Genomic DNA, 12,041 nt, shown 5'->3' on the forward strand with positions numbered 1-12,041 from the left:
TGCCAGCTGACAGCAGTATTTTCTTTTGTACTTCAAACCGATTGCAAAATAATATTCTGATAAGTAAGATTGGTATGTCCATACCAGCACTACAGTTTTATTTAAGAGAAGCAGAGTTTATAATGCGAGTTTTTCCAAACAAGATTTGATCCAAAGGCAACTAAACCATAAAAAAGATCCAAATAAAGAATGTAATTGGCCACTTTTTAAATAATATAATGAAAATTAAGAGCGAGAGTAGTATGTCACATTTGTATAGTCTATCCTCCTCATACCTCGTGTTTGGTATTTTCTTTGCTAAAGATCAGTTAGCTACAGTTCAGCTTGTCTATCTATCATGAATCAATAAGAATGACCAGTTCAAGAAAATAACCAAAATCTTCATAGAAGAGAAAAAAAAAATTATTTGTATCAGGATCCTGTGCTTGCTGAGTAACACTGTGATTCCAAATTAATGCTTTAAAAGAGTCTAAAACATACACACACACACACACACGTAAAGACCATAGACAATGATCTTACCTTTTACTTTCTAATTTTTCAAGCTCCTCTCGTTGCTGTCTCTCAAATTCTAGCCTGATTAAAAAAATAAAAAAACAAAAAAACAAACCAACAACACAGTGAAAAAGTTATTATTTCCTGAATATCACAAAAAATAGGAAGATACGATGCAATTCAGAGTCTGTTTAGATTACAATAATGGTACAAATCAAAAGTTTTATAAAGCTATTTTCTACAATAACACAAAATATTTCCTTCATTAGGGTTACAAATTAGATATCATGCTTTCTGACATGAGTACAAATAGAAAAGTAAATGAATTTCTGGGGTGGGGGAGGAAATATTTTTAAAATAAAGTTAACAAGACAGATAAATGATTAGCAGAGCTTCTGCAAGTTAACTACATGCAGGGATGGCAATCAATACATAGAAACTAAATTTCTCTACCTTAGACAGATCGGTCCTTTTACAGGGAAAAGACTGCCGTGGGAGGCAGGGGGAAACAGTGCGATCAATTAAGAGAGGAATTGACAGAAAAAAACATATTAGCGGTACAGAATATTTTAAAGTCAACAACAGTTTGTTTTATTAGAGGTTAAATTGGTTAGATCCATAGAACATTCTTCACATTACTATCCAAAAGTAAAATTTAAATAATTCTTCTTTCTAAACGCATCTTTCAAATGCCGATGATGGTTAATCGATGCTCAGCATTCTGTGGTTCTTTACCTTGGCCACTTCTGAGAAAGGAAAGAGATACAAAACTGTGCTACCACATGCTCATCGTTCTTTTCTCTCCCTAGGAAAAAAAACCCAAACAAAAAAAACCACCACACAAAAAAAACCCCATTACTATGGGGTAGCCAGTGGGGTTGAAAAACCTCAAATTCCAGGAAACACTCAAGTACAGAACACAATTCAAATTCATTTATCTAAAATATTCTGAGATTTTAATATATTTAGTTTGATAAGGTTCTGAATAATTATGGAGAGTATTTTATGTCATTTTTAATATCAGCTCTTATTACAGTTGTACAGAACGTATTTTAATTTTCTTTGAAAGACACGTGGTTTTGAAGCAAGTTTTTCAAAACAAAGTTTTTCTAGGCTTTTTTAAAGCACAGAGAACCTATATATGGACTAAAATAGTCATCCAAATACACAAATATATAGTTTTTTCACGCCTGCTACAGCTAAATGAGTTTGCAGATTAGTGAGATAGTTCATAAACACTGAAAAAATGCAAGACTGCACCACAAGTTAACTTCCAAGTATGTGAGGAACTGCAGTTTAAGATGCCACAACCACAATTATATAGCCAGGTTTTTTTAAAAATAAGGTAAATTTAATATTTCTTTCTTAAAACCATACAAATACCTATGACAAAAAAGAATTGCCCTTGGAAACACGCGAAAATACACCAATAATCTAACATTTATAAAGTAGTTTAAATGAACTTTGATTCCTACACGCTCAAGAAGCATCCTTCTAATCGTGGCAATACTGGAGAAAGACTAGTTTAACAAATTCAATTTTTCTATATTTCTCAAAAAATTCATTAAAAAAATACCTTCTACAATGCCTAACATATTAGCAAATATAGATTTTTATACACAACTACAGACATCCAGAGCCTTCATATAAATGTCTCACCAAGAGCCCCTTCAAATTTGCATTAAGACTATGTCAAGGATGGGCACTTCTGGGCACTATCTCAACATTACAGCACAAGGAGAGATGACAACAACTTAGTATTTTTATTTTTATCATCATCTCTGTAGCAGCAAAATCCATGAACTTATGCAAAGAGGAAAAAAAATAAATCATAAGGGACCTTCAGAAAGCAAAAGCTTAATTTAATGGTTAACATGCACTGGGGTTTTTTTGTTGTTTTCTTAAGCTATACCTCAAAAGCCCTGGCTTTGGCTATGGTCTACCTCTGGAATTCATAGCTGTTAGATATCACTTCTTACCTAGGGCTTGGCTGACAAATGACACTATATTCATCATTACTTCAGTCTAAAGTAATAAAGACCCTGGGGAAGACAAGGCTGGTCTGTGGAAACACAGATGTCTGTTGGGCACTGTCAGATGTAGACCATCTTTGCTTAGACAGCTGGCAAAGATGATTTACAAGTATTCCCATGCTTGGTTAAGCCATAATGAAGTAAAATGTTTCGGATCAGCTAACATCATGTGCAAAACCCACAGCAAAAATCTTTTGATTTTTGACTGTCCTATAAAACACATAATTTGGCAAACATTTTTATATACACATAAAAATGGTAACCAACTTCTGATTGCGGATACAAGGAAACTGAGCCATCGTAGCAATCAGTCTGATATAAAAACAGGTTAGTAGTGAAAGCTCTGATTTTCTCTTTGAGGAAGGTTCTTCAACACTGGTGTCACAAGAATCAGTGTTACCTTACACCGAAATGATGCTGGTGGTGCTCAAAAGGTTGTACAGGATGGAAGAATGAACTAAGCAGAAATGGTTCTTCTTCAGTGAAAACGGCTATTTCCGAAAGCCAAATATGGATCATCATCAACACTCCAATCAGCAGCTTCCAAATGCTACACCTAGCTGGTTTTAAATATGCAAGTTTAATGCAATTTAGACAAGTAAATACTCCTATGAAGAGGAGGGCTAACGCAGCCTGGTGTTCTGCTGCTGCATAGATTTGCTGGTGCCTAAGAAGGTCTGAGCTCCACTGAAGGCTGTCCTACCACAGGAGTCATTCACAGTGCCTCTGTTCTCTATCAAAGGTACTCATGCTGCAGCCTTTATTTCTGCAAGGGTAATAATGATGCCTGTCTTCCTTAGCTGGCTGCCTGTTTTCTCACTATATTTAGGAATTCACCACTTTTGAGACCATTATCTCAGCAGTATTTGCTTCAAACTGGTTATTTCAAAGTTATTTCGGGACCAGAGAGAATCTGGGGAGGGAGGACAGGCTGTCAATGATTGCAGGAACCTTGTTTCTTTAAGAAGCTAGTACAGAAAAAATAAAATAAAAAAAAAAATCAGCATCACAAAAGAACAATATCACCGGCTGTAACAAATCACTGCCAGTTTTACAAAGCACAGATGCGAGACTGATGTTTTCCGGTTTAGTCTATTCATAATAAAAATCTTTTTCACATAACATCTACCCCCTTTATTAACATGAGCACCACTGTGAATAGGAAAAAATATTAGCTTGAAATTAAAAAGGAAAAAAAAAACATATAGATATTAAAGACTAGAATCCACTATTTCTTCTTTTGTAGATCTACCACAAAGGAATTTAATCTGATCAGTGTTGAATTAAATACTCACAATTTTCCTAGAAAATGTGGCATATCTAGTGATAAGAGCAGTGTAGATAAGCTGCAGGGAAAGGAAGTCAGTTCTACTCGCACAATACTACAATAGCTTAATTTACACAGCACAAAAGTGCAATCTGGTACTACATCTATTAGGAAAGACTAGTACTGGCAAGAATACAAAGATGTTACAATGCCACTCAGTAGCTCAATTTCTGAAATTAATTTAAAAAACAAAGAAACCCAAAACTCCTCACACTAAGTCCATGACAAGACCTAGGTATCTTATGAGTTACAGTATAAGGTAGCTTACAAAAGGTCCACAAATGAAATCTTCAGCATAAATCTATGTGCAAAATTCTATTTTATCCAAAGCTTATTAGCTGAAGCAGTGTTGCATGACACCAGACTAAAGACAAAGACTAGGAACAAGCAGAAAAAACAATATTGCATGTTAAACCAAAATTTTATGCAACTATCTCCACATACAGGAAATCAACGGCCAAACAAAAACCACACACGTGCAACAAAAGCCACACACAAAAACCACCCATCTGAAAACACAATTGAAGATAACACTGACTTTCACATGGGAAAACACAGATACAGTAAGCAAGATCCATCATTTATCTGCTTTCACAACAACTGAAGGTAGCACCCCACAGGCTCTTCTGCCATTGATTGCTACAGAGGCCAGATCTTACAAGCTGTTTATTGCAACCTACAGGAATTGCAAATTTAGCTGCCAGCCTTTATATTATCAATAATTAAACTGTAAGAAAAACTAGTCTTGCAAGTGCTATATTAACAGTAGGCAGAATGCTAGTCAACTACAGAAGTCACACAAAAAAACCCAGAGGGCCAGCTACTGAGTCTAGACCTACACTGCTGGTGGGCACTATACCATGATGTCGTGAGAAACTGATACCACAGTCTATTCTAATACAGGGATACCAAAGGACCATGTCCTACATTGTTTCTGATTTTTTTAAAAAAACAAAACAAAACAAAACCAAATTTAGTGTAGAATATTCTTTTCCATCTCCACTTTTCCAGGAAGTAAGATGTTCACTCCCACCCAACACCTTGGGTACAACTGTCCTGCCTTTGCTACCCAGAGATCAGATTTATTGACTGTGTTACCCAGGCTGTACACTCAGAAGAATAACCACTGCAGCACTGTACTTGCTAAGCACCATTCCTAGCTGGAAGTACAGAGCTCAAGCATCCTGCAAGCTGTCTAATTCTTTATGAATACCATTGGCTTTGAATTATGACTAAGGCCTAAATGTTTGGGGTGTGCTTTATTCAAAACACTTTCTTTTCTTGAACTTGCAATTACCCTAGTCACCTGTTCCCCTTAAAGTAGCACTTTCTGCAGAATTACATCTTTGGGACAAGCTCACCACATGATTCAGAAAAACCCCAGAGCTGTCACAAAGGAGGAGATGGAAATAAAACACTGTTAGCATCAACATAAATAAATTTAAAATTGTCATGGAACCCCAGCCTAAGCTGAAAGCTGCTGTTGCCAAATTGCTGTCCATAAAGATGTATCAATTACAAAAGATGCTTTCTCCTATTGTTTTTTAAGACCAGGGCTCAGTTAAACTGCAGTGCAAAGTTCAGAGCCTACCTTCTCTTTGCAGCCATCATAAAAGCAGTAAAACCAGTCACATTTCAGATTGTTGGGTTTTTTTAATCACTGATCTATTAGGATGACAACCGCCTCTGGACTGAATGGGCAATGTGTATCATTAGGTATATCACCTATTGTCTTAAACACAGTTAAAGATCATAAAATCATAGAATCATGGAATGGTTTGGGTTGGAAGGGACCTTAAAGCTCATCCAGTTCCAATCCCCCTGCTATCAGCAGGGACACCTTCCACTAGACCAGGTTGCTCAAAGCCTCATCCAGCCTGGCCTTGAACACTTCCAGGGAGGAGCAGCCACAGCTTCTCTGGGCAACCTGGGCCAGTGTCTCACCACTTTCATAGGAAAGAATTTCTTCCTAAGAATAGGAAGATAAGAGTTTAAATTATGAATATGTAATCATGAGCCTCCTTGCTTAGAAAAAAAACTACATACAGAACAGTGACAATGGAACAACCTCAGACAGGTTTTATTGCTCACAACCAAGTGACAGTCAATGCAGACCTGCATTTCTCCTGCAATGTGAGCCTCAAGCAGAACCCTTTCTTGTGTTTACCAATTAAGCAGGACAAAATATCTATCCCTGCAAGCCAGTTCACAAAAATTAACTGAATGCAGAGTAGCAGGAAAATATCAATAGTTATACCCTCTGCTCGTAGTTTATAGTCTAATAAAAAACAAGCACGAAAGTGTTCAAGAATACAAAGAGTATTTCACCTATTTTATCCTCAACTTCAACAGCAACAGCTCTCTTGTAATCACACCCAAGAAAGGAAAATAAAAGTTACAAGAAGTGCTAAATGGAAAAAATGGTAGTGTTTCTAAAAATCGCTGTATACATTGATAACTTAATTATATTATTCATACTGTTTGATCTCCAGGAAAGCAAGGCAAGATGTTTGAATAGCTGATAAGGAAAAAAGAAGCTATATTCCACAAAATATATAAGGAAAAAAGAATAATTTGTTGTAATCTACGCCATCATAGAGACTTTTTTTAAAATTTAAATAAAGATCATAGGAAACATCCTCTCTATAAGACATATTTAGCATTATCTGAAGACAGTATGAACTCCTTGTGCCAGGGAATCCTTCTTAAGCCTGCCTTCAACTTGCTCGTGCCATTATATTTTGCTGCAAATCTGCAAGACTAAAAGTGAGGCAATGCTGAAACAATCTGTCCTATTCCACACTGACTGCAAAGTCAAGGTCAGTACTGTGCAGTATAACCTAATTATTTATAACAGTATTGTAACAGAGTAACATTATTAGTTGGGGAAAAGCCCACAGTAGTTGACCAGAGGTAACAAAGAACAGTCAGGAACTCTCCCCAGCCCACAGAAAATAAAATACTAGCAACTGTCACTAGAAGTTTTTACATCAAACTATCTGAAAAGCTAAAGAAATAGAAATATGTACATATATTTCTTTGACCTCCTCTTTCATCTCTGAAAAAGATGTAATTTATGAGCAACTAGCTCACTATCTTGAGATCTCTGTAGGTAGCTCAGTAGCGAAAGAGTAACAGCCACATTTGAAGCAGTGTTATTACACATATTCACTGTATTTAAGACATTGTTTAACTTGAAATTATTATTACCTGTCCAATCTTCTAAGTTCTAATGGATAAAGAGCAACTTCACAATAAAACTTGGGAATAAAGCTGCACTATCCAAGCCTATAATTCAATTTACAGCAAATTTTTCAAAAGCACATAGGTGGTTAAAGTGCCTCATCTCACACTCCATTCAAAACACAGGCACTAGCTATTGAAAAAAAAAATTAGAACAAAACACCATCAATTCTCTGTAAGCCACTTTAAGAACACTGCTAAAAACATTAAAAACAGCTTCTCTACAATAGGCAGTCTATGTCATTGTAACTATATAATAAAACTGTTTTCCACATCCTAACTTGGCCACCTACTAGGAGGTATATAGGTGAGAACACAAAACATTCATTTCCCAGCCTTTTTACAGTTGTATTGGTATTATATGAACTCACAAAATCTTAATTTTCAGTTTACAATGCATTTTTCTCAGGAAAAATTGTTAACTTGTAATTCTAAAGAAAGTATAAGTGTAAAATTTGCCATGTCATTATTGTGCTGAACTGCCTTGGTTATAATGCAAATGTTTTCTCCCAGACTCCAGACACTACAACTTTCTTTGTGTTCGATCTATTAGCATGCCTGTTCACTGGTGCAGTTACCCTTCTTGCATTTGAGTAGAGAAAACCCAGCTAAAAGCAAGTTTTAAGCAAGATGGAAAGCTCCTCAGTGTCCCTTCACCCCATTTTCTAGCATGGACTAGTTCAAATAACATTCCTGAAAAGTCCTGGCTTCATTCAGAAGCCCACTATTTAACAATCATAACCTGAGAACAAAATATTTTCTATTACTGCCATTTGAAACATTTAAAGTGCTAAAATGAAGAATGGTTGGAATTTTAACAACTGCATTTTAGAATATACTCACCCTGGATTATAAAGCATAACTGCTGACAGGTTCTCACAAGATTTTGAAAGATCGGTCATAGACAAGCTGAAGGAAGACAGCAGCCCACTCTAACAACAGACCATAAAATAAATGTATTAGACAAACACTGATATGCTTACAAACTCTTACTTTGTTTCACTTTATGAAATTTTAAGTATGTGAAGTAAAGTAAAAAAATATTCCACAGCAATCAAGGTATGTCTCTATTGGTAAGAAAATTGTGAAAAGGTTTAAATTTATCAAACACTGATTTAATCTCACCTTTCTTTTCTCCCTTAGCTTAGCAGCTTCTTTGGGGTGATTAAAGCGAAACATATTGGTTCTTCCAAGTAATATCACAGCACCTGATGAGAAAAACACACACCACTCACTGACAACATTCTGTACCCGAAAATGCCATGCAATTTTTCAGACACACGACATGTAAACAGAGACTCCCATTAAGCAAGAACAAATTGAAAATGCATTTTGATAATCCAAGTGTATAACAATGCACAGTCACAGCTGTGTTAACTGTTGTATACAGTTTATTCCTTCCTTTTCCTACTTAAAAAACAAAAACAAAACCTACACATGTTCACACACACAAAGGTCAATCATGTTCATGCAGTTCAGTTAAAGAATAACTACAGGTAGAAGCAGCAGTGGAAGCAGCTGCCTCAGTTTGATCTGCACACTCTTCAGCAGTGCTACTTCGGAAGCCACCAGCAGGTACCAGGTACGATGGGATCATCCATAAATGTGACTAAGAACAAATTTGTCCATCTACTAGTGATTGCAGTCAGGTTTGAATCCATCTACACTGAAAGCTCCAGATCTCCATAATTTGTACTCTCATTTATCTTTTTCTTCTCTATGTGGAACAACACTGAAGTTTATCATCACTCAAAACGAGATTATTAGATTTTTATACCCAATAGCTATTTTCTGAGGGAACAACCTTGAATAATTCATATTGTTCAATGCACATCCATTATTGTATTTAATCAGTTAAGGTACAGGTCACAAATAATGAGATTCTGGGCAATTCTTATCTATTTTAAAGACAATGGCACCAAGATTAATACTTTTCTACTAAGAAGTAAATTGTCAGTGATGTCTCACTACTGTCATAACATGGAAGTCTTCCAAGTTAACCACCACAGAATCAAGCATTTATCTGCCGGTCAGTATGAGGCATTTTTAAAAAGGACTCCATTACACTCACAGTATAAAAAACCTGCACTTAGACTGTTCACTACAAACAAATTTTTAGCATCTGAGAATTAAATGCTGTCCTTAATAAGGAATGCTCCTCTTAAAATTAGCTTAATTAGGACTATCAACCCAAATAAGGTCATCAGGTCTTGGCAAATAAATGGCACAAAGCACTACAGTCAGGACAGCACTTCTTGGTGCCTACACAACACCTCAATTGTGGACCATACAAACAGTTTATCTCAGTTTAACCTTAAAAAGAATTACCTTTCATAAATCTGTACATAGGTCTGTATTGCAAAGCCATTTTGATACCACCTCTAATTTATATGATGACTTCTCCTTTGAGAAGTGTGCTGAGCATAGTTTATGTGTAAGTGTATGAAAAGGGATCCCTGACAGTCATGATGGTTGCAGTGAAAGGACTAAAACTGTTTTTATATCCTTACTGTTTCATATGCTCACAGTTGTCCCAAACATTTATCTGTTCCACTCTTGCTGACTGCCTGGAGGGGGATTTTGTGACAGTGAGGATTTCTATTAAATTCCTTCATTTACTTTCAAATTAAGATAAAAATAATCAATTGAAAACATTTTTTACCACTTCACTAGGTGGAAGCAACTTAAATAAATGAATTAAAATTTCAGAATGTATATATTTATAGAAATGTGTTTCTAACTTCATGAATTTAAAAGAAAACAGGAGAGACAGGCTTAACAGCAAGCACATGACAGTTAAACCCAGATGACAGATCATATCAACAACTCCTAGGTTTCTCTTTTAGTACTTCTCTGAAACCTATGATAATTCTTGTATTATTCTATTATTAAAGAAAAAACTCTACAATCTTAATTCCCACCTGACAGAACTTAGATAAACACCAACATCAAAGCCTTTTTAGGAAAAAGAAGTCTAGACAAAACTATGCAGTCAAATATTTCCAAAGCATCAGGTTCAATCGTCCACTGCTGTACAATGCAGCTCTCCATCAGAATGTAAATATGCAAAGTGCAGCGTAAATGTCGTCATGGAAACATAACTGGATTTGCTATGGGGTTTGCTTTCCATTTATTTACTCTAAGTAACAATTCTTATTCTCCTTGAATGTTAAATGGCAAAGAAAAAAGGTTTGTCAAATACACTGATAGTACTAAGGACAACAACAAAAACTAAGCAAAAAAATTTATATCATTCGGTGGAGCTCTGATCTCACAATTTAACTGGTTGACTTAACACATAAATGACCAGAGACAATAGGGAAAAAAAATAAGGAAAAAAAAAAAAAAAGAATGCCTGTTGATACCTGTCAGATGTATCTGACCTACACAGAGCAGTATCTTGGAACTATCCAAATGAATGTATCTATAATTAAGATCTTATCAACTTCTAAAAGTCAGTTTTTTATTTTTACAAGGTTTTTTTTACTAGCTAACTATAAAAAACAAGCAGTGGAAGTGATGTTAAGCACAGAAGGTTTGTCAGTTTGGCCTAAAAAACTGAAAGCTTGATTTAAATTGAGGATAAATTTAAGGTAAAGGATAAACTAATTGTGAATATTAATTCAGTTACCTCTAGAAATCCTACCATATGTTCATAAGAATAAAAAAATATTATAGTAAGTTACATTTACACAAAAAGGCCACGTTAGAGAGAACTCACAAATGCTGAAAGTAAGCTGTAGAAGGAAGTGGTAATTAATTACTATGCCTCTTCTTTCTTTTTTTTTTTTTTTTTTTTTTTTAAAACTCCATGGCAGTCTAAAAACTTAACACATTTTCAAATTAACAGTTATTAATGATGAACGGAAACATTTAAATATATCATCACTTAATCAGTGTTACCTAAAATGGTTATTTAAGGAGGATGGCACTTCATGCTGTGAGACTAAATGCTAACACAGCCAGGATACGTGGATTGTGCACGAGTCTTTAAACTAGTTATTTCATCAGCTTTGCCCACCCATTGTCATAGCTGCCACCTTTCTCTCAGACTCAGTCTGGTTACACAGCCCACAGGTCACCTTAAGCAGCTATTTCTCACAATTTAGTAACTCAAAGCAACATTTTCCCCTTTTTTTGAATTCCAAATTGCTTTAGACAGAAATTTGGGAGGGGAGGGAAAAAAAAAGTCATCTTTTCACTCTTCACAGTACAAAAATCAAGTTGTTAATATGCCTGGAAGAGGGAAATAGCATCCAAACTCCTACCTCCTTCTGAAGCATATCAAAACTTTACTGCCTTTGAAATGCAGTAGGATAAAGATGAGTCATTGCAATTTTTACTGCTTACAGTGTTATTTGCCATTAACGTCAATGTTTCTATTGCCAACAATTTATCGATGGGATTTATAAGACATGAGACAAAGGGGGTTGGGTTTTCTTTTTCTCCCCAGTATCTGTAACAGAAACAAGCGCATACGCCTCTCCTTTTGCACAGAGAAATAGACACTTTACAAAATCAACATCCCCTCTCTACACCAAAACTCCTTACTTTCTGAGAGCAGACTCTGAAGCACTTAAGTTTGAGTCCCTTGTTCAATACTGCATTCTTCCCTTGTTACAATAAGCTTACTCTGAAAGCTTCTTTTCAGGAATGTAAAGTGACATTGTTTTTCAGCAGCTGAGCTGCATCACAGCCCCACTGCTAAACAGGTCTTCAGCCCATTGCTAAATGGGAAGAGATTCTGGTTGCTCCTGGAAGATAAAATATCTCGAACCTCTGCAGCAGCACTCACCAGCTTACCTGTTAGCCGGTCCATTCCATGCCAACACAATACACCTTTGTTCTCAGCTGTCCTGGCTGCTTTTTCATTTCCATATTTATATTAAAATTATAATTCTCTAAACTTCCTCCATAAGGGTTAGCCTCCTCCTTTTTGTCAT

At 35.7% G+C, this 12,041-nt stretch overlaps 1 protein-coding gene across 1 annotated transcript in view; it reads right to left on the reverse strand.

Moving 5' to 3' along the window:
* Positions 1-12,041, reverse strand: part of LOC104525097 (uncharacterized) — a gene marked incomplete at its 5' end in the record, with an annotated part of 27,044 nt that overhangs the window by 12,443 nt on the left and 2,560 nt on the right. Inside the window, 4 exons of the mRNA XM_029085000.1 lie at positions 523-576; positions 949-981; positions 7,942-8,030; positions 8,224-8,306. Of these exons, the coding sequence (XP_028940833.1) occupies positions 523-576; positions 949-981; positions 7,942-8,030; positions 8,224-8,306 (259 nt within the window). The remainder of the gene's footprint in view (positions 1-522; positions 577-948; positions 982-7,941; positions 8,031-8,223; positions 8,307-12,041) is intronic.

Source organism: Antrostomus carolinensis, unplaced genomic scaffold (genome assembly GCF_000700745.2).
Source record: "Antrostomus carolinensis isolate BGI_N321 unplaced genomic scaffold, ASM70074v2 scaffold18955, whole genome shotgun sequence".
In the NCBI taxonomy this organism is placed as follows: domain Eukaryota; kingdom Metazoa; phylum Chordata; class Aves; order Caprimulgiformes; family Caprimulgidae; genus Antrostomus; species Antrostomus carolinensis.